The 22181-nt window shown below is 41.7% G+C and overlaps 1 protein-coding gene across 3 annotated transcripts in view; it reads right to left on the bottom strand.

Annotated features, from left to right (window-relative positions):
* Positions 1–21889, bottom strand: part of LRRTM4 (leucine rich repeat transmembrane neuronal 4) — a 207762-nt gene extending 185873 nt beyond the window's left edge. The window contains exons 1-5 of one of the 3 annotated variants that reach the window (XM_090125669.1): positions 21321–21876; positions 20951–21028; positions 20415–20692; positions 19914–20128; positions 16313–17859 (exon numbers count right to left, since the gene is read on the bottom strand). In XM_090125669.1, the coding sequence (XP_089981795.1) occupies positions 16313–17859; positions 19914–19917 (1551 nt within the window). In that variant the 5' untranslated portion in view covers positions 19918–20128; positions 20415–20692; positions 20951–21028; positions 21321–21876. Of the gene's footprint in view, positions 1–16263; positions 17860–19913; positions 20129–20414; positions 20693–20950 lie in introns of all 3 variants that reach the window. The other 2 variants (XM_031597003.2, XM_090125668.1) reach the window with 2 other exon arrangements.
* Positions 21890–22181: the final 292 nt, after the last annotated feature.

Raw genomic sequence — 22181 nt, 5'->3', positions numbered from 1 at the left:
AGCAAGAAAGATGGGTCGAAGGCTGGAAAACCAGGCATGAACTCCAACAGTTTCTTACATGCATCATGCTTTTATAACCAGCTGTCTTATCCATTCTGTTCCCGAGTACAAATAAAACATTTGTGCACATCACATGGAAAGATTCTAAAAAACAACACTAAAATCATTTCCTAGCTCAATACTCCACTAGAGCATTAATTTCTGAAATACAGGCTGTTAACATGATGAAAATCATTTGGAGAAGCAATACTGTGCACTCAACTGGCCCAGATATTTGATGCATCTGCATATGTCACACTCCCACATACACCTGTATGCAAATAGCATGCTCTGCATATCCGCAGGATGGAATCCATGACCTTCCTGAAGCACAGCCAGGTTTGGAAAATGTTTGTCTAGAAACTCATAGAAAAAAATATATATATCCAAATAGACCACTGGACATAAATCACAAAAGACTGCAACCCGAGTCATGAATTGCTATCACAGCAAGGTATTAAGAGATATATATGAAATGATATTAAGAAATGAGTATTATTTTATTGATATGGTCAAGATCCATCGTGAAGCTTCAACAGAATGGTGCTGCTGAAAATGTAACCAGTAGAAAAGACAAAACCAGAGGAAAAGACAAAAAAAAATCTCTATTTGAATGGAGCCACAAGTATTTTACTGTGTCCAACACCACCACACACTCTCTGCAGGCTGGGGGAAGCCTCTCCTGTCTTCTTACTGTACTCCTCCCTGTGCTTTCAGTTTGTTTCTGTGGGTCAGCTCTCATTCATAATGCTATGACCCACAGACCCATGCCCTGGGGTCAACACAGCCATCATCATGAAGCACCAGTGTTACCTCCTTACTTCCTTACGATGCCTTCTCTGATGATTCATGCTACATCCCAGCACTGCCAGCATCCCCAGACACCATTATTCCGTGAGTTATGAGGTAATATAGCCGTGCCTGTAACCCAACGGCACTCTTTTCACTGCTTCCTGCAGCACTGTAAAAATTTCAGTGAACATCACTTTGGGTTTTGCTTTTTCCATCCATCCATGAAGGAAAATCTGCTGTGCCCATCACCGAGCAGTTGACGGCTGGAGCAACAGCTGAAGGCCAGAAAATATTTGTAAAGACACTGGGATAACTTCATTCTCAAGGAGGTACTCTATGCACAAAATAAACCTCAGCTCTGGATCTGTCACTCTGATGAACTGTTTGCCTTAAAAGAATGGCCTTTGTTAATTCCTTATACTGAATTAATTCAGAAAAGCCAAATATTTAAGGCCTATGTCAGCTCGTGCTTCTGTTGCTTGTTGTTAAGCTGCACACAGGCACTTCCGATAGGTGCAGCATGAAATATCTCCCACTGTTGACACTCCCCTTTAACTACAGCTACTCAACTGCAGTTGAGATTTATCAGCAATGCTTTCAAAGGTTGGGTCCATGCCTTTGCTAATCACAGCCCAGAAGTGCTATTCTGCCTGAGAAAGGTGTTTCCTTCCCCATAGCAAGCCAGGTTGTGTGACTTAGCTTGCTTCTACCATCCATCTTCCTCTTCTCTCCTCCCTAAGTGCTGGTTGCTAGTAGAGCTACAGCTGGGCTCTTCTGCCAGGGAAGGATATGGCAGAGGGCACAGGGAAACATTCACTCGAAGGCAGAGACTGACATGCTGCTTGCTCTGTAGATGAGAGAAGAAACCACTGTGCAGTTATCACTAAAAATAAGGAAAGGAAAAAGGAAAAAGGAAAAAGGGAAGAAATGAGGAAGGAAAAAATGAAGAAAGGAAAAAATGAAGAAAGGGGAAAGGAGAAAAAAAAAAAGGAAAAAGGAAAAAGGAAAAAGGGAAGAAATGTTGAAGGAAAAAATGAAGAAAGGGGAAAGGAGAAAAAAAGAAAGGAAAAAGGAAAAAAATAAGGAAAAAGGAAAAAGGAAAAAATAAGGAACAAGGAAAAAGGAAAAAATAAGGAAAAATGGAAAAGGGAAAAGGGAAGAAATGAGGAAGGAAAAAATAAAGAAAGGAAAAAATGAAGAAAGGGGAAAGGAGAAAAAAAAAAGGAAAAAGGAAAAAGGAAAAAGGAAAAGGGAAAAAATAAGGAACAAGGAAAAAGGAAAAAATAAGGAAAAATGGAAAAGGGAAGAAATGAAGTAAGGAAAAAATGAAGAAAGGAAAAAGGAGAAAAAAAAGAAAGGAAAAAGGAAAAGGAAAAGGAAAAAGGAAAAAGGAAAAAAAGAAAAAAGGAAAAAAGGAAAAAAGGAAAAGGAAAAAGGAAAAGAAAAAGGAAAAGCAAAAGGAAAAGGAGAAAGGGAGAAAGAAAATGAAAATTGAAAGGGGCCTGTGAGGATCTGAAGAGAAGGATAAATGTGAGCTGAAAATCAGTAATAGCAAACAAATGTACCTACACAAAGATGTCCAGTTGCAAGTTATAGTAAAATAAAGCCTTTAAACAAAATAGTGCAATTCTGGATTATAAACTAACATATTATTATATGCATACATACATATCCATATATACACACAAATGAATGAGAGAAAAGTCCATTTCCTTACAGCCAAATTCAGCTCTATGCTGAATGTTCTGACTCGTATTGACCAAGAAAGGAGGATCAGATGACTGCTGAGGTCCCTCCGACATGGGCTCCTGTATCATTTCTGTGATTTAAAACACTGGATACTAAACAGTTATATGATTCACAAGCTTTTTCTTTTTAAACAGGCAGGATCCTGCAAAATGCCCCCATCGAAGCAAGGGAGTCAACACTGCTGTGGATGAAGGGAAACCATCTCCATTTGTTCACCTGACACATTTTCAAAAGGAATAACAATTTTCCCTTTCAAGTCCTGATATTTTTGCCCAGTGATCATCTAGCATACTGATCTCAACTAAAAGATGCACTGTAATTCTTTTCAGATGAGGGTTTATTTTGTAGTAGCATTCTGTATGTGTAAGGTACCTCAGAAATTAGAACCTTGGCCATGAAGCAAATTCTGACATTGCTGATATTTTCAGAGTGAAAAAAAGTATTTCCCATCCCTAGGAAACATCCAGTCACAATAAAACTTGAGAGATAAGTAATGAAAAAAATAAGTGGCAATTCCTGGGTGAGAGATACGGCCAGCTAGTTGGTTTTTTTCTACAAAAACATTCCTTCAAGTTTGGCAGGTTGAAGTCTAAGTGAGGTTATATAAACCAAACATCCAAAAGAAGATGGCAAACCAAACTTTTTTTTTTTTTTTCATGTAAGACATTGTGGTTGTGTCAGAAATACTGTGGAAGCTGCACTCAAGAAACAACAAACCAAGTGCCTAAAATTTAAGTCACTAAGTATAACAAATCCACTCAGTCCCAAGGAGACAGATGCAAATGGATGATGCATCGTGCAAATTCTTCACCTGTAGGTCCACAGAAGCAGAGGAATGGTTAGCAAATATATAAAATAACAGGAAACCATATGAAGATTTTAGCAACTGTAAACAGTACATAAAGCTTAAATGATGCCCAAGGAAGCTGGGTGCTAGGTCCAGAAAAATAACATAGGAGTATCTCACCATGCTCAAGATATAACTTGGGCAATTCTGAAAGTTCAGTAGAAGGTGGGAAGGCAGGTCCTCTGAGGAGAGCACAGTGTGATGAATAGAGGCAAGGACAAAGATCTGGGCTCTGTATCAGTTCAGAAGCAGCATTACAGGAAGGTTTAACCAGGGTTTGTTTGCACGTGGCATTGCAGTCACCCTCTGCTGCAGAAGGCCTGGAAAGCTGAGCTAGTCCCAATGAATGCAGTGTGAATTACCATCCACATCAACTGTGAATCTATCTTCATGCCAAATTAATGGTGGGAGAACGAAGGCTCCTGCAATTAAAGTCATGATAAAGAATTTCTGGACTCCTAGACTCATGAATGATTTTTAATTAATTACCTATAAGCTGAACATTTGTTACTTCTGCAGAACAAGACAGACTTGGGATCATTGACAAACCCCTTCGTTTTTTTCTTGGCCCTGTTGGCACAACCCTTTATTTACAGAATATTTGAAGATAGTTATTCCAGAATGACATGTAGCTTGACTTCTTATGGGTGCATTTAACTGAACAAATCATCAGTAATCACATCCTCACGGTATCAGTTTATCAAAAAAGAACAGTAATATGCCATGTAGTCAAGGCAAGCAACACTCAACCTTTGGAGGAAAAGGAAAATGACTCAGCTTTGTTTACAAATCATAGAATCACAGAATATCCCAAGTTGGAAGGGACTCAATAAGGATCATTCAGTCCAACTCCAAATCTTACTATAAAGTAAGAAAAGAACCTTGTTTCTGCAAGTTGATTGGTCTAGGAATAGCTTGCCTCAAGAGAAGGTGAACGTGCTTCATTCCATCTGCAAGGCTAATGCAATTTCCAGAGTCCATTCAAACACTCATGTTGTCCCTTCAAGGTTTATAAAGTCCACTTTTGTTAAAACTTCTGCAAAAAGACCTAAGCTAGTTGTTTCATTATGTCAGTAGCCCATGATGAGTTGAGCTAAATGCATAAAACATTTTTAAAGAAATGTTAACATCAGAGTTAGAGCATATTGAAAAAAATCCTAACGGGATGTTGGGTTACTGTATATGGTCAATAGCTCTTCAGAGGAAACTTTGATGACTTCTAGGTGATGCAAATTTATTACACTGATCTAGTGATGTATTTCATTTTAAACACCACAAACTTGTGGTTGGTATTACTTCATAAATAGGAGCTTTGCCACAGACTTCAATGGGTCTCTGGTTCTCTGATCTGGGTGTGCACTCAATCAAGGATCAGGAACCAGTGGTGAGTGACTGGAGACCTGGTCAAGAACAGGGTCAAGGAAATAGAAGAAGAAATTTTCATGTGACTTTTTGTGTGTGTGTTTTTTTTTTGTAACCTCTCCTTGGTGAGCTGGATATTGTATTCAGCTATCCTGAGTGACATTTTAAATATCAGATACTTCTTCCTCTCAGATGAGTTTAATCTCTTTGTGGAGAAAAGAACGATTTTAACAGCTGAGCAGCTATTTTTCACTGTGAAGGTTATTAACCTTTGGAACAAAGTACCAGAGAAGCAGAACCTTCCTTAAGTCTTCAAGTGACTTTGGTGGAGGCACTTTTTAGTCAAAACAAGCTACTGGGTTTTATAAGCACTGCAATTTCCTATATATATACAAGAAGGCAAAGCAGGTGGCCCAGAATCTCTTTAACCCTAATTTTTGAAAACGTACCAGTGTAGAACAACCCCAATTTGATCTTCATTAGACATGAGAGGCAGTGAATACAATATGCTAATAATATCTTTCACTTATAACCTACGTGGAAAAGTCATGGAGCCAATATTAAATTTAATCCCTGCCTGATACAGAAAAAACAAAGAAGCTTGAACCATGTTTTTGAAAGCTGATATAATAAATGTCTGGGAGCTAATCATGAACAAAAAAAGTGTAATCAATGCCTCAGATTGACAAAGCTTTTTGCACACTGGAACTCTTAACATATTCAACAAATAAAGGGAGGCAAAGAGAACACCCACTGACTTTGTTTTTAAATAAAATTTTCAAACAATTCCAAATTGCCAGTAGGTTGCTTCCCCTTCCGATTTGTGCAATTTGTGTTCCGTATGCAAAACCACACCAACTGCCTTCATTCCCCTGTGCCACTTTGCGCATGACACTGATGTGGCTTTTAAAGCCAGAAGCCTAACCTATGATTTAGAAAGGGAAAAGAAATGGATCAGAAATTTACATTAAAATCATGCAATTGCACTGCACTGCAGAAAACTACCGGGACCAGGGAGAACCTGAGTACCTAGAAGTAAATCTCCATTGCATCTGAATATAGTACAGACATTTTAAAAGAACTAAATAGGCATGTGCTAATACCACACCAACACAAAGCAGACCACTTCAGACAGGCTTTTATAGCAGGAACAAAACAGACTCAGTGGGAGTCCCTCAAGGCTCCCGACAATACTTTTTTTTTCATCCCTGCTAAAGCAGTAGCTCAAGCCCCAGCCCTGTTGTTAGCATCTTGCACGGAGAGAGTGAAAGGCAATACTCTCCAGCTGACCTCCGTGTAAGTAGATGGGAGGGCAAAGCCTACAAGAGGATGGGAGAAATTTTCAAAGATTTACAGACTGATTTAGTTGCTCAAATTATAATGAAAGCCATTGTGACCTTGCTTGATTTTTTTTTTTTCTTTTGACAGTTTGCAATGCTCATGCTATAAATTAAGGGCAGAGTTTAGAACAGTCCCCAGTTCTCGTGGCATCCAGCCCTGGCTGGTTGGTCGGTCTTCAAATGCCAAATCCATGAGCACAGATATCATCCAGTCTTGCAAGGCAAGGCTGAGCATGGAAGCTGTCCCTTATATATTCTCGAATCTCATTTTGCTCTGAATCATGTCAGTCAGCATAACACATGTCTACACTCAACAGTAATGAAGTGGTAAGGTTTATTTGTCTGATTGGAAGCGCAGGAAGGATCCAGAGTGGTAGACAAAGATCTAGCCTGAGGTTCTTCCATGAATTAGAGCTATAAACAGAGAAAATTTCAGCACACAGAGCTGCATTAAACAGGAGCAATGCATAATTGCATAATGGGGGTTATGCATTATGCAGACTTCAGGATGTTCCCACTTACATCGCTTCTACCTCATTCTTGCGCACAGGGAGAGAGCTGCTCTCAAGCAGAGGAAGATCAAAAGCCAACTAGATAGTTTTGCACAAATTCTTGGTCAACTACAGTATTTGTAGCTTTTCTTCCTTTTTTCTAGGAAGTATGAAAAGGACTGTTACCAAATAATTGGTGGTCTTATAGCACTGTTCTGTCTTTTGCCATTTATCTAGCACAGCACCTTCTCAGGTAAAGACCTACCACATGGGAGCAATAGAGGAAAACTAAATGTTAAAAACACAGAGACTTCTATTTCCACAAAAACTCTGAGACATTATACATGGAAATAGAACTAGGATTAAAATATGCCAGTCTTAGGACTTCTCTTTACATACATATACTTGAGTCTACACACAGACACTGAACATCTGTCCTGACCGTCAGTCCTCCTCAATACGCATTCTGTTAAATTAAATGGATAATGATGACCCAGAAAAATCTTCTTATAATGTGAAAAGTACATGGTAATTAACTAGCCTTTAAGAATGACACTGTTGATTATTTTGGGACAATCCAATAATAGTGGAGTCTGAATAGGAAAGACAGTGTCAGAGGTACAGTCTGAACAATAGTGGGTTTTGCCTGTCATTCATACCAAATTACTGCAGGAGGGGGGGGGGGGGGGAAGAAAAACTATTTATAACCTGTCAGTCTCAAGAAACCACAATTACGATGATTTAATTAACACACGGAGAAGCTTCAGGCAATCACATCGTTCTAAATTTAAGAAGTAGCACATTTCAGGCCCAAGATGATTTAGAACATTAACAAATGCTAGTTGAACCAGGGCAAGAATTTCATGGCCTTGTTGGTTCCCTTTAAAGCATCCATCACGGCAGAAAGATAATCCAAATGGATGTGTTAGTGAAAGATGAGAGCAGTGAAGAATCATCTGGGGTTTCAAAGGCCATCATGCAGAAGAAGAAGCTGGTTTTTAATGAGAACGGAGTTTGAAAATGAGCAAAAACACACAACTTGAGTCTATTCATCAAAGCCACAGTATGCATTAGAAAAGTTTGACAAAAAGCGGAGCTAGGATGCATGAAAGTGCAAGTCACCAAGAGTGAGCCTGACCTCTTCTTGTTCTCAGAGATAAATGGGTCCTCCACTGGCCCAATATACAGGAGGGGGCTTTATACTTGGCACAGTGCAATCACAGGACAGCTTTTCCCTACACAAAAGTGGCATTTGGAGTCATTCAATAAACAGGATACAGTCAGAGGTTTCTTATAACCTGGATTTCAGTCCTCCAGGCACCCAGAGCTGTTCATGCCCCATCCCTGGAGGTGCCCAAGGCCATAGATGGGGTCCTGGGCAGCCTGAGCTGGTGGGAAACAAACAGCTCATGGCAGGGGATGGAACTGGACGATCTTTAAGGTCCCCTCTAAGCCAAGCAATTCTATAATGCTATGAACTCATCTGAAAATATATTGCTCCTCATGCCTCTGTTGCCTCTTTCTGTGCCAAATCTCTCTGGATTGCACACTGGATCCAGATCTTCCCAGTGAGGACTACTTCCTTCAGTATTTCCATACGGTGATTGAACTTGGGAGTTGTCACAGCTGCTGCTCAAACACAAATAGCTGTAGTAATAATAATACCCTTACAATGAGTTTACCTTCCTTCACTTTCTGTTATTGATTGCTTCTAAATTGGATTAAAATACGAGTAACATATAGGAAAAGCCTACTTCTTCCATACAAGAAAGCAAATATGCCAATGTATTTGTTTGCAAAGAACAATAATGAACCTTCTGCTTTAAAGCTATTTCTTTCATTGTCTGTTAAGAATCGGAGATAAATATTTCTTCTACTGCAACATGTATTTATATCTGTATGCAGTAGGAAGCACTGCACACAGACCCAACGCTGAATGTACCAAAAGATCTTTGAACACAACATAATTTCTAAGCTCTGCCTGTTGCAATGAAGGACATGCCACATTCCCACAATAGATTTAACAGGCACTGGGTTTTAAAAAAACATCATTTTTCTCCTGATATAACACTTTTGCAGTGCAGCTGCAGACACAAAATAGCAAATACTGTTACATGACAAAATAATTCAGAAATTTCAGTATCAAAATCAAGACTCATTTATTAAAGTCAGTCTTCCCTTTTTAGGTCTACACAGAGCACATAGCCGTACAAGAGCACAACAGCAAAATTCCACCTCTGATCATCAACAAACCGATCATGCTACTTTTCCCCATAGGCTAATAGCAGAAAGACTATTTTTGCTTCTATTTTTTTCTGTATTTCAGAGGAAATCAGACAATAGCAGTGACAGGGAAAGGGGAAAAAGAATGGAACTGTAGCAGCAAGGAGCTGTTGCATAAGATTGCAATCTGGGTGATGCAGAAACTAAAAATTAGAATGATGTAACTTATCCAATGAGTTTTGAGATCTACAAATGAAAGACACAATGCAAAAAACAAACAAACAACAACAACAAAAAACCCTCTCTTTTTTTGCCATGAGGATAAAAAAAAAAAAAAAGATAAGTTCACATCCTCCCTCACAAGGTCCTGTCATTTTCCATAGAATGGTGCCCACTGACACGGAGCTTTCAAGGAAAGCCTTTCTGGCTTGCTTACATCCATGAACTTCTCATGTCCTCACCAACAGCATTTAAATGCATCTAATGAACCCCCACAATGATAAACTTGAACTAAAATGCTTGAACTATGAAACAAGGATGGAGATTTTGCTGTAGCAATATACCATAGGGGTGAGAAATTTCAGCTGATTAGCATTTCCTGCTCTTGCAAGTAGGAAGACTTCCATGGGTGATTACCCAGCTACATCTACAGGCAAGAACCTTCTATTTCTCCTGCACTCTTACATGGCTTAAAAAGGCAATGAGAAAACAGATTCATCAGGCCAAGAAGCCAATATTCCCAAAGTCACATCGCCCTGCACCATTCCATACACAGTGTCACAGAATCACAGAACTTTCTGAGTTGGAAGGGCATCTTAAAAGCCATCTGGTCCAACTCTTCTTTAACGAATATGAACACCTACAGCTGTATCAGGTTGCCCAGTGCCTGGTCGAGTCTGACCCTGAGTGTCTCCAACAACAGCATCTCCTAGCTTCTAACAAAGTATGTACAAAGGCAACAACCCCCAGGAGATTCCTAGGAATTGACTCAGCCATCTTTTTTATGTAAGTCAGAGATGTAAGACAGAGATGTACAAGCAATCCAAGCTTATTTGGCTCCACAACAGGCAGATGTGATAAAATCTGATTAGTGTCAAAAATGTTTACAGCTGCAGCCCATCTGCGTTCAGTCCCATATACTTGGCTTGCAGTGGCCAAATACCAGCATGTCAGTGCTGTGAACACAAATCACAAAGGAATTTTACACGTCAAAATGTTTACAACAAGGAGAACATGACAGAGAGCTGTCCACTTCTCTATGCCAAGCAGCTCTTGCTAGCAACACATGCAATCTCCTGAAAATAACCCGTAGATCTACCTTAGTGGCAATAACACACCTGCACAGTGGGTTGCTTCTAGCAGCATCAGACTGCCTCCAAATATGGATGCATCCAGGAACAAGAAGCAGAGCCAAGTGCATAGCCCTCATCCAGAACCCAGCCTTGCTCCATTGGCTCTGGGTTGGATGGCATAAGTAAGGTCTCAATGTCAAGAACCAAGTCAGCACTGTTTTTCTGGAGGGGAACTCAAGGAACATTTCCAGCAGCAGGATACTGACTAACAAGACTGTTCGCTTCCTTTCAAGTGAGATTTTTGTGTGTGTTCGTGTGTATTTAAAAGAAGAAACAAATGAATGGGTTCGACAGATTTCTCCCTGTCTCTGCTAGCATTCTCCCTCCTGGCATGAGCTACATAATGGACTAAAATTGATTTTTTTTCCCCTCCTTAAAATACTGGCAGCACATCACAGAGCTCAAGCAGAAGCAGAAGAAGGGGTGAGAAAAAAGGAGAGATGGAGAGGGTAAATTGCATCTGTCACAATTCCAGCCACACAGGAATCCTTCACAAAGCCTGAGCAATGATTATAAAAGAAATACAATTATTTTCTTCTCTTGTACAAAGCTTTTACAGTGCAATTCTGTCACTCCTCATCCTGCATAACACAAACTGGTTTTCAGCATATGGCAAAATAAAGGGAAGAAGAAGAGGTGATGGGGGGCAGGGAGGATGCCATTCTGTTGGATATGTCTGTATGAAGAGCGCGCATCCTCGGTGCAATTTCAGAGTTCTGTCAATTAGCCGTCAGCCTGGATGAGACACAGTAGAACAAATGTAATGCTGGAACACAGGAAAGTTCCAAGCCTAAGTGAAAATTGGGAGATATGGGCTCAGCTTCTTTCTCTGCCACTAATTTCTTGCTTTATCTCAGAACGAGCTCTCGGCAGAACACACACTGTAAGAGCAGATCTCACATCAGCTAATCTCCCAACCAGACACCTGAATAAGGATTGAGTAAGACTTTCAGAAGAGCTCAGCATCCTCCTGCAGCTCCCTTTTCAAATTCACAACCAGCATCTCAATTGCTGCTGATGTGCAGCTGGCTGAGCTCTCCCGGAAATACAGCCAGGCATTTTGGTAATATGTTTGGGAAGTCTTGCGCTTTGCAAGTGCTGAGCCCTGGAAAATTTGCCCCTATGCATTTATGACTACATTACCTAGTGCTTCTGTAGCACAACCTTCAGCATACTGACACTATGCTTGCAACCACAAATCATAGCAGTATATGGAAGGCTGCGGGAATTAACACAGACTGATGTTAACAAACACACATTTCTACCTTTGGACCTAATCCTGATAATATTTCCAAAATTTACCTCCTGCTCAAAGCTCTCACTGGCCCTGTGCCTAAGAGGTTTCTCCTCTGAGCCACTTCTGACATATTTCAGAGACACTGCAGGGAGGAAATCCACTGTTACCTCAGTCTTTGCCTAATTTCTACAACACAGCTTGTGAGAAAGTTTCATTGCGTCTCAAGCAAGAACTTAAGGTCCACTCATAATCACAGAGATGTGGAGGGAGAGGTGGAGGAAGAGCCAAAGCACTAAAGATACAAGAGAGCTCAATTAACATGAGCCATCCTACAGCTTTCCTAAACACAGTCATTAGAAAAAAACAACTGCAACTTCCTTGCTCCTAAAATGAGGGCAATAGGCTATGGAACCAACAATCACTGCTTCTAACTTGCTATGTTCTTCTCTTTGCAATGCACTACTTGGAAAATCACCTTCCTTTTACATTACCCCAAATCACGTAAAACTTAAGCCTCTGCAATCAGGTCCTTGCTAAATTTTCTTTATGTGAATATAAGACCAAAGGGAATATTGTCATTGTTCTTAAAAAAGCACACACAGAAGACAAACAAAATCCACCAGTCTGCCAAACTACTGAGTGACTTCTCTCTCCTGAGGCCACCATGTCCCATAAGATCTTGATTAGATCCTGGACATCTTTCCAAAGTAAGTTACAGAACCACCTTTCCAGAGCTGGAATCTTGGGCTAACAAGCATCTGGAAAGAGAAGACTATTTTTTTCCTCCCCTTTTTGCATCTTGCTGCAAACAACACAGTATGATGTTTAATAAATACATGATAATCAACAGAGGCACGTCAGCTTTTCCTTTTAAATTAGGCTCAAAAAGAAGAGGTCAACAGTAGCCCAATACGTTTGCATATGTTATATTTCTCTACCAATCTATTTCTTCCCACTGGCAAGAGGGGAGCAAGCAGAATTCAAAGCAAACACAATTTTGCGCGACTGATTTAGCAAGTATGAATGCAAGTGACAACTGCCCTGGTTTTCACTCCAATGAAAAACATAGAAGCATCACAGCAGAGACATTCTTGTATGAGAACAGGTGGGCTTGTTTGTCAAACTCTGGGGTATGGTTAAACATGGAGACATGAAAGTGTAAAGAGCAACATTGCAGGGTCTGTGTCAATTGTCTCTCAAAGGGTTTCACATCAACTGTGCTCAGCTAACATGGAAAAGATGTTCACTTGGTTGGTTGGTTGGTGGTTGGTTGTTCAGTAGCAGCCAGGCTGAGAAACAGAAGAGGAAAAACCTAGCAGAAAGGAGGAAACATTTCTGGAGCAATGTTCCTTCTCCTCACAGAGTGTGCTATATGTGGATATTCTGTGTGCTATGTATGAAATATGTCGTTCTAGCTTGGTTTATAAAATTGCTTTTTATGCTCCATGATCTTCAGCAAATGTACAAATAAACATGACAGAGAGAGGGAATAAGAAGCACGAGCACAAAGCAAATACCAAAATGAGATAGCAGCAGTCTGCTAACTGGATGGTGAGAGCCAAAATCATAAGCATCCAGTTATTTTAGAAAGCTTTGCCAATAGACTAAATAGAATACCATGGGCCAGGTGTCAGTGATTATAATCCCACTGATGCCAAGAGAGTTGCTCCCGTTTACGGCAAGCCTGACTTTGGCCGTGCCTCTGTAGAACAAGAAATAATTCATAAAGCACAGAGTTAAAAGCAGCCTTGCAAATTGCCCCTGGCACCCACTGCTTGCAGATAATGACCCAACACGGGGCAGCTCCTGTACAGCCGTGTTGCTTTGGTGCAGTCAATGCATCTTGCTGAACTCAGAACAACCACCGCCACCACCTACTCACATGTGCAGCTGCTGTTAAAAAATAAACCTGCGTGAATGCTTAAACATGTTACTCCAAGGCTGTTCTGCCATGGAAAGATGGTGGTTACGTATGAGAAGAGCTGGACACTTGAAAAACAAATTCAGAGCTGTGACAGTAATGGCTGTGTCCAGCACAACCCTAGGCAGGAACATCCATTACCACCAACTTCCAACAGAGGAATACACTCAGGCATATTCTTCCCTAGGTTAACACAGAATTAACCCATAACTAATTAACCCATTAACCCTTCACAGAAAGATATGCAGATGTTGGACATCCACGGTGCTTAAAGGTGTGTAGGGGTTGGCGTGCGAGAGCAGATATTGATATGAAAAATATTAATAAAATAAAATCGATAGAACCTTAAGTAATTGATGTTGACAACTGCTCTGCTTTCATTTTGATAACCAGGTACTCTTCTCTGTCTACACATTCCTGTTTTGGGGGAAACCCTGGCCTGAGCCCAATGAATTAGCAAGTCAGACCTGTGGGAGGATGAGCCTGAGCTGTCTCACTTGTCCAAAGCAATAGTTTTAGTAATAGTTTTCCCACAAGCAGGTGCATCTGGGTAAATTAACTATTGATAACAAAATATTCCATTTTCTTCCTCCCTTCACTGCAACATTAAGCCTTTCCACTGCTGAAGATACTACAGGGATTTTTTTCTTACCATTCCTAAGTACTGCACAGTGCATATCTGTCCTTTCACAAGTGGAACCTTGTAGCTATGGAGACGAAGGATGTTAAATCCAAGCTGAAGATAGTATTTCAGTGGGGGCTTATGGCTGCTACACGTGTCTTCAGTGATCTGCTGCTTTCTGTCTCCTCCAGTCCTCTGTGCTAATAGCCAACATATAATTAATACCAGGCAGATACAGAGCATATGTTCTCCCAGTCCCAGCACTACTGCATTCAGAACAGGCTTCCTGAATTTACACCACAACAAGGAATCCCAAAGATAACGGGATAAACAGCCTGACTTCTGCAAACTTGTGAGCCAGCGTAACTTAACCTGAGTAGCAGCTGAATCAAGCTGCTATGGCACTGCAATAGCACCTGGAAACCAGGTGAGCTGGGGTCCCCTTGTGTTTAAAGCTGTGCCTAACACTCAGCAGCAGCAGGAAGAAATTATGCCATACTGACCTTCGGTTACCAGACCTGGTAGGTCTCCTTACCTATTTATTTATCTCCCATAATCCAAATTATTTGGATTTCAGCCTCCCAAACAGCAGCAGATGTGCCCATGTCTTTTGTGCATTATAATTATGATCCAAATTTTCTTACAATGGTTTCATTACGTGCACTTTTGGATATGACACTGGGATTCAGTTGTCCTCCAAATCATCTTTAAATCAAACAGCTCTGTACCAAAGCTAATGACGCTTTAGTGGTGTTAAACTTGAGCAGGAAGACAAGACAGCCTTTCAGGTGAAATTAGTGCTCCTTGTGACAGCTGGTGAAAATTCACAATAACTTTGTTAGCATTTTTTTATTTCTATTTGCACTGCTAACAGAAAAGAAAAAGCCAAAGCACACATTGATTCACATAATGCTGGTGGAAACGACAAGGGCACGACAGGTGCTTTTCCCTTTCTGAAGGCAATACTGCTCCAGACACAGTAACCCCAAATCATCTCTATTTTTGCTTCCCCTTAGTTCTGCAGTCCAAACTCAGATAGTGATTTCAGGTGCCAAATACCAGACATCTTACAGAAGCCCTATTTTCTGAAAGTGCAAAACATCCAATTTTCAAAAATGGGGATCCAAGAATCACAGCCTGCTGAGCACTGCTCAACTTTAACACACCTTTCAGATTACCTCACTGCTCAAAGTCTACCATAGCCTATTTAACGTGTATAAAAAGATATGAATGAATGTCAGCAGGCACACTGACAGTGTATTCAGGTAGGATACCCACAACCAGGGAACCAAAATCCACCATGACCCCCTAATCATGAACAGAGTTAAGTAACGAGTACCAAAATGTAACCATGGAAATCCTCCTCATCAGGAATAAATAAGCAATTATACTCACAAGTAAAAACGTTTCTTACATACATATTAAATAGTGTCAATGACAACGCAGCAATGAAAAAATACGGCATTTTCTTGCCAAAGCTTAACAATAGAGAAAAGAAACACCAAGAGCTTTTCTTATTTGTATTTCTCATACATACTAAATACTAAATACATACATACTAAATCAATATAATACTGCATCCTTAAATGCATGCAACTACTGCCTCCAGTAGAGTTGTGTCTCAAGCTAAGCCTTCACCAAGCATCTGAAAGTTTTCACTAAAATAGAAAAAACAAGAGAAAATCCCTCTCTCAAACCCAGATATTTGCAGATGTTTAAGCTGGGGCTTTTGCAAGGCTGAAATCTGCAAAAAGCTAATGAAGAAGCATGAATGTTTGTGGTTATCCAGCAAAACAAGTAAATGCCCAACCCAGAACTGTGCTGCAGTCTTGCTGTTTCCAGATTTATCCCCTGAATCAGACAGAAAATGCAGAGAAGCTCTGGCATTATCACTAAACACATCAGAAAACCCCCAAGATGTGACATGGGGTCTGGAGCAGAGAGGACTCCATGCTTATTTTTGAAACAGAAAAGGTTCTTAAACTTCTCTGCCTCTAGCAATACAGGAAAGATGGGCCTCACGCTACCACCGATAATTAAATAGGTGCACATGAGAGGGGGAGAGGGGGATAATGCACCTTTATCATAGGTGTTTACTTCATCTTAAACTAATTCTACATTAAGTCTGAATTGTTCAAAAATAATCGCTGTCACTTCTCTGATTGCTACCATTTAATGAGATAACCTTGCATGCTGAGCAAACCCCAAAGCAAAAAAAAAAAAAAAAACAAAAAAGCTCATTAATCTTTCTAGCATTTAGAGACACCTCAAGAGCTTCAAACATTTACCTCTCCTTCCCAGCAGCTGAAATGGTTTTAGGAGGATCATGGTTCATACCTCACATTCCCTGGAGCCAGAGATGGTATACGTGCAGGGCCCAGATCCATTAACAGATACATCCATGGTCTCAGAGTTTGTTGGCTTGTAGTCCACGTAATACTCCTGTAAAGGGGAGTTCATTTGCCTTTCAGACTCCCTGGCCTTTTTCCTGCGCCTCTTCATGAGCGAATGCTGCTGGAGCTGCTTCATGCTGGCTGGATAGCGCTTCCACGACACGTAGATAACCAACAAAATCATGGCCACGGAAAGAAAGAGGGCCACGCTCCCAGCAATGATTTTGTGAAAGGAAACGTGCTCGTATTCGGGTTCCACTGCAGGTGTTGGGAGGTCAGTGGAAGGGCTTGGCACAACAGACGTTGGCTGATTGCTTTCAAGTTTGGAAACGGTAGGCTTAGGAATAAAGACAGGTCTCTGGGGGGTTTTGGGAGCCTGATACGATCTTTCAGTAACCACCACCTGGATTTCGGCACAGATATTGTATGTCTCCACAGCATCGCTCACTTTTTCACCCTGGATTTGTTTAGGGCCTGCACATATCATAGTGCTTTCTTTATTTCCCTTGAAATTCTTAAGCCAAGTAAACAGAGGGCAAATGCTTCGAGTACATTCCCACATATTTCCGGATAAAGTGATGGAGATGAGCGAGATCCACGTATTGATGGTCTCCTGAGAGATGTTGGTGAGTTTGTTGGAATCCAGGTTCAGCTTTTGCAGGTTGGGGAGGCACTGGAACGTCCCAGGCTCTATCCCTGTAATGTCATTTCCTGATAAATCCAAGTTGTGCAAGGAACTCCAAGTCCACGTTAACCCTTGGCTGATAGACCGGATCCTATTCCACTGCAAGTAAATCGAGCGAAGGTTGAAGAGGCGTGGGAAGTGGGCAAAATTGATCTTAGAAAACTGGTTGTGCTCCAAATGGAGCTCTGTCAACTTCAAAAGGCCAGCGAAAGCATTTCGGGATAAGCTCCGCAGGCGGTTGTAGCCCAAATCCAGAAAATCGAGGTTGCGGCAGTCTTGGAAAACTCGGATCGGGACAGATTTCAGCGAGTTAGACCGCAAATGCAAGATCAAGAGCTTACGAAGGCCTTTAAACTGCTCAGACTGCAGCACCTGCAACTTGTTATACGAGAGGTCCAGGTTGCGGAGGTTGGGGACCGGGTGAAACGTTTTGTTGTGCAGATGGGTAATTTTGTTGGAGCTCAGAATTAATTCCTTCAGCCTGCGGATCCCCTGAAACGCATCCTCATCCACGGAGTTGATGTAATTATGGTCAAGATAAAGCCATATGAGCTGATTGAGGCCCGCAAACTGATTCGATTTAAGCTTCTGAATGCTGTTGTACCGCAATGATAAGCCTTGAGACCCTCCAGAAATATTCTGAGGGATGTCTCTGAACGCGTGAGATTCGCAGTACACAATCTTGCCATCGCATCTGCAGTTCTTGGGGCAAGCTCGCTGAGCCCCCGCAAGCACAACAAACAGCACCACAGGAAGTAGCACTAACACCACACTCATGCCCCTCAGCTGCTTAATTAAGTGGAAACCTACAATATTAAAAAGAAAACAAATGTGCACTGTAAAGCTACCAAAATAATTCACCAATGGCTTTCTAACATCAATGGGGTTTCTGATAAAGCCTTAGTGAAGCCGTGCGTTTTGAAGACAATCTGTTTGTGTCCTGGCTTGCACTTTTGGTTGTATAAATGTCTGTTCTTTGCTTGCCATCTCTCCTACCTGCACCATCACCGGCACTACTCTCGTTATTCAATTACTTGTGTGTGATTTATGAGCCTTTAGAAGGACCAAGAGCCCGTTCTCTATTTGCTGTTCTCCTGTACATCATCTCTCAGGGCTGCTGGTATATCCTTATCGCTAGATGCTGGGATTTTAACAATAAACATATTTGTCAAGTCACTGTGCTGAATGCTCCATAGTGCTGGGAAGGAAATGAGGCAAAGCTTCTGGCATTTACATGGTGCTAAATACATTCCCTGATTAAAGCAATTGCAAGTTCAGTTCTCCCAAAATCACTGCAGAAAGTGAGGAATCTACTTATTATAAAGTTTGATCCATCTTTAATGCATCCATTTGTTGGAAAACTAAAAATTGTAGGCTTTACTTTTTGCACTAAGAAATTATATTTGAGAGTAGGTTTCACTCGTTTGTTATTTTCCCTGTACCTTAAACGGACAGAAACAAAGTTCAACCATATAGGGAAGTATTACTATAAAATGCTAGCATGGGACCTGAGTAACAAGGTAATGTTAGGAGACATTTATTTAAAATGAGTCACAGCCTTATTGCCTTAAAGTTATCTACATGGAGGGGTGAATACCAAAGCACTTGCTATTTTTGGTATACATTCATTGCATATCCTCTGTGAAAATATACATAGAAATACTTACATATAAACACTGCCTTTAGAGCAGCAATACACCCAAAGTTTAAAGGGGAATTTCTGTATCGTAGCTACCGTCTCTTTTCCCCAGCCCTACTCATATTAAGATTCTGCGTTTCAGATGTCAGAATTCTCATGTAGCACCGATATTGCATGGTGCTATTTTCTACCTTCTCTGAATAATTATGGAAGGGGCTGCAGGGGGCTGTCAGAACCCCCAGCACATACGCACACTCTCCTCAGCCTGCAGTGATTTTAGGACTGATGCCTCTGTGTCCAGAGTTGCAATCTTGCTAGGAATTAAGATACATTCTTCCAATAGGAAATATTCTAAGGGTCGGTATCTCCTTGATAAATAATCACCTCATTATTTGTCACATACACAAAACAACCCTTGTGTTGCAGTTATTTCATCTGCTTTTAAACCAAGGGGGCAATCTACAAAATAATTCCTCGTCTAACACGCCCCTGACTATGCATCTCTGCCTTTCACTTTAAGATTAGATTTTTAATTTAAATCCTCATTTTTTTGCTACTGCCTATGTGTCAGCAGCAAGCAGCTAGAAATATGTTCTTGATGTTACAGACTTGGGGGCTGGGGGGGGGGGGGGAGGGGGGAAGGAGGGAGGGAAATAAACCTGTCACACTTGAAAAAATAAGACTGGCAAATGACTGCTGGAAATCCAGCAGCAATATTAGGGAGCATCTTTTCAGAACCACCTATAGAACCGAATCACCCCCTTTCCTTTGGCTTCCCACCTAACGGCAAAGTGTTAACAGTCCGTTCTGACAGCCCGAATAATGCCACTACAGGCTCATGGAATAGGAATAGAAACCCAGAAGAGATGTGGTGCGGGCTGCCTCACGCATGCATGTACCTTTGTGCATCATGTGTGCAGGTGTGTGGGTGGCTGGGCAGACAGGAACGTACAGCCCTTCACCCCGTGCATGCACGCACACATTAATTACATGTGAAACCACTGCAGGAGGAAAGGTGTGTGTGTTTGGGGGGATGGTGGGGGGGGGGTGAATGCATGATCTAAAAATACAATAGCAATGAGTACAATGAGTCACCTGGCACAGGAATGCGCTGCTGGTTAGGCTGTTTTCCCCTCCCGAACAGCTAATAATCCAACTGGACAAAAAATATGCCATACAGCTGCAGCTGTGCTGACAAACAAGCAAGAAAAGTTCACTTACCCATCCTTTTGTCACCAACAAACGTCCTCCTCTTCCTCTCGCCAGCTGTTTTCTTCGCTCTCTCTTCCCCTTTTTGCCTTTTTTCCCCTTTGCCTCGCTCTTCTTTTTAAAACTGCTCTCTTTTCCTTAAACCATCAGAATCTTCATGTCACAGCGCGGCTGCCGCTCGCATCACCGCCATCCAGCGTGCATGCCAGAGCCCCACACAAAGTTCCCTAGAGAGGACAAGCAAGAATTTTGGGGATGAGGAAGGGAAGGGAGAGGGAAGGGGCTGGGGAAGACAGGACGAAGGATGGGGGGGAGTCTGTGAAGGGGGGGGGGGGTGGGTAGGGAGGGACTCTAAGCTCTGAGAGCCATTGTGTAAGTCATCAGAGAACCATCAGCATTAAGTGGCAATCTGCAAGGGAAAGCTACAGCACACCGCGAAGGTAAAACAACTTCTCTGGGAGAAACGGGAAGAAAAAAAAAAAGAAGAAGAAAAAAAAAAAGCTTTGCCGGTACCTAGCATCTCTCATTCTGCTGCCTTTTGCCATTCCCAGACACAGCAATCCATCTCCAGCTCCCAGCTCCCGAAGCAGGCAGGCCTCCCGTGCCGTGTAACCCCCCAGTTAAAGGCTGTGCAGGATAGCTTTATCCATTTAGCTGGTCAGGTTTAAAGTGTTTTGTAGCTGTGCTGAGAGGCAGCTCCTGTCTAATTCAGAAGGCTTTCCAGAGAGTGATGATGCTTTGGAGCTTGTTGGTGCTAATGTTCTAGTTTGTGATACACTGAGTGCCCTCCACTGGAGAAAACAGATCACACATTAAAGGCATGAACAAGTGCTCCTGTCATTGCTATGCAGACTTTCTTCCTTCAGAAAAGAAAATTAAAGATACAGCATTGCCTTGCTTACCACCATCCCTCCCCGGACCCTTCTGCCTTCCCTCTATTGTTCAATGTTTATAAAAGGTGGATTTTCTCGCAATGAGCACAGAGCACTGAAAAAACAACACCTGGTCCCCGTGTATTTGGTACCGGATCTCTTTCTAATCCACCTGACCTGGATATTTTTCTTCAGCACACTCCACGCTGATTTTATTTTCCTGCATTCTCTGGGTGAGCACAGGGAAAGGGATGCCTGCAGATTCAAAGTGAAAGTCATGTTAAGGGCAGGGGGAAACAGGAAACACACAAACTAATCATCCACATACAAGGAATTCAGTTACATGCACCAAATCTAAGTGTAAACACACTGAAAACAGTGTGGTGTCACTTTTTTTAAGCACTGGGTTGTTGATTCTTTTCCATCAGCAATGATGAACAAAGCAACAACTTCAAGAACACAAAGCTGACGGTGCAGAATTCACCTTTTTTCTCTCCTGAATTCATCCCCCTTAACCTCCCCCAGCTCCCAGGCAGTGACTTCTCACGCTGCTCAGGATGTCAGCAGGCTCCAGCCCTGTGCTGGGATCCAAGACGCGATGCTTCCGCTGCACTTCACCTTCTGCTATTTGTCTGGCAGGTTTACCTGGGCTGGAATCAATTCTCCCTCAGCCAAAGGGATCTGGAGGCACTGAGGAACCACGCAGAGTGCCTTCACCTGCTGCTGTTTGGCCCCATTAACCACAAGCAGCAAACAGACCTATCAGTGGATGCCCATGCAAACACAGACGTGACTTCTGGGGTTTCAAAGCCATCTCAGAGGGCAGCACTGGATTGTCCCCTAACGCACCTGGGTTACAAAAAGAAAAGAAAATTGTCATTTATCATAGAACAGATCCATGGGTTCCTAAAGCTTTTTTAACTGTGCTGTCTGCCCAGCTGCTCCCCTCTCCCTGTGCTACACAGACATCGGGTATTTTAAAAGCAATTCTCAGCTCAAATCTTTCTTTTAGTTGATAAGTATGTTCAAAGTGTTTGCTGTTGATTTTCATTGAGTGATCCTATGTTATTCCTGTTTTCTTAAGTGTTCTTTAAGTATTGCCCCCTTATGATTTAACAGCCCATTCCACTTGAGGTTTCTGCCTACATCCAGCAGTTGCTCCACACCAATGTGACAAAAATGAAAACTGCATAAAACTCCAAGCCACTTCATCTCCATTTAAAAACAAATAAATGCATAAAAACATGCCTAGAAGCCAACTTCCCCCTCTCCAATACCTCCATCCAGACTGCAACCTGTGCAGGCCAGAGACAGATTTGCATAAGGAAAATATAATTAATCACTATTTTTAGTGATTGGCTAGCAATACTCACACCCTCCTCAAACAAGACTCAGTGCTTAATTATCA

This window comes from Phasianus colchicus, chromosome 27 (genome assembly GCF_987193195.1).
Source record: "Phasianus colchicus chromosome 27, bPhaCol1.hap1.1, whole genome shotgun sequence".
NCBI lineage: Eukaryota > Metazoa > Chordata > Aves > Galliformes > Phasianidae > Phasianus > Phasianus colchicus.
The sequence above is the reverse complement of the archived record's forward strand: the minus strand, read 5'-3'. Positions and strand labels throughout refer to the sequence as shown.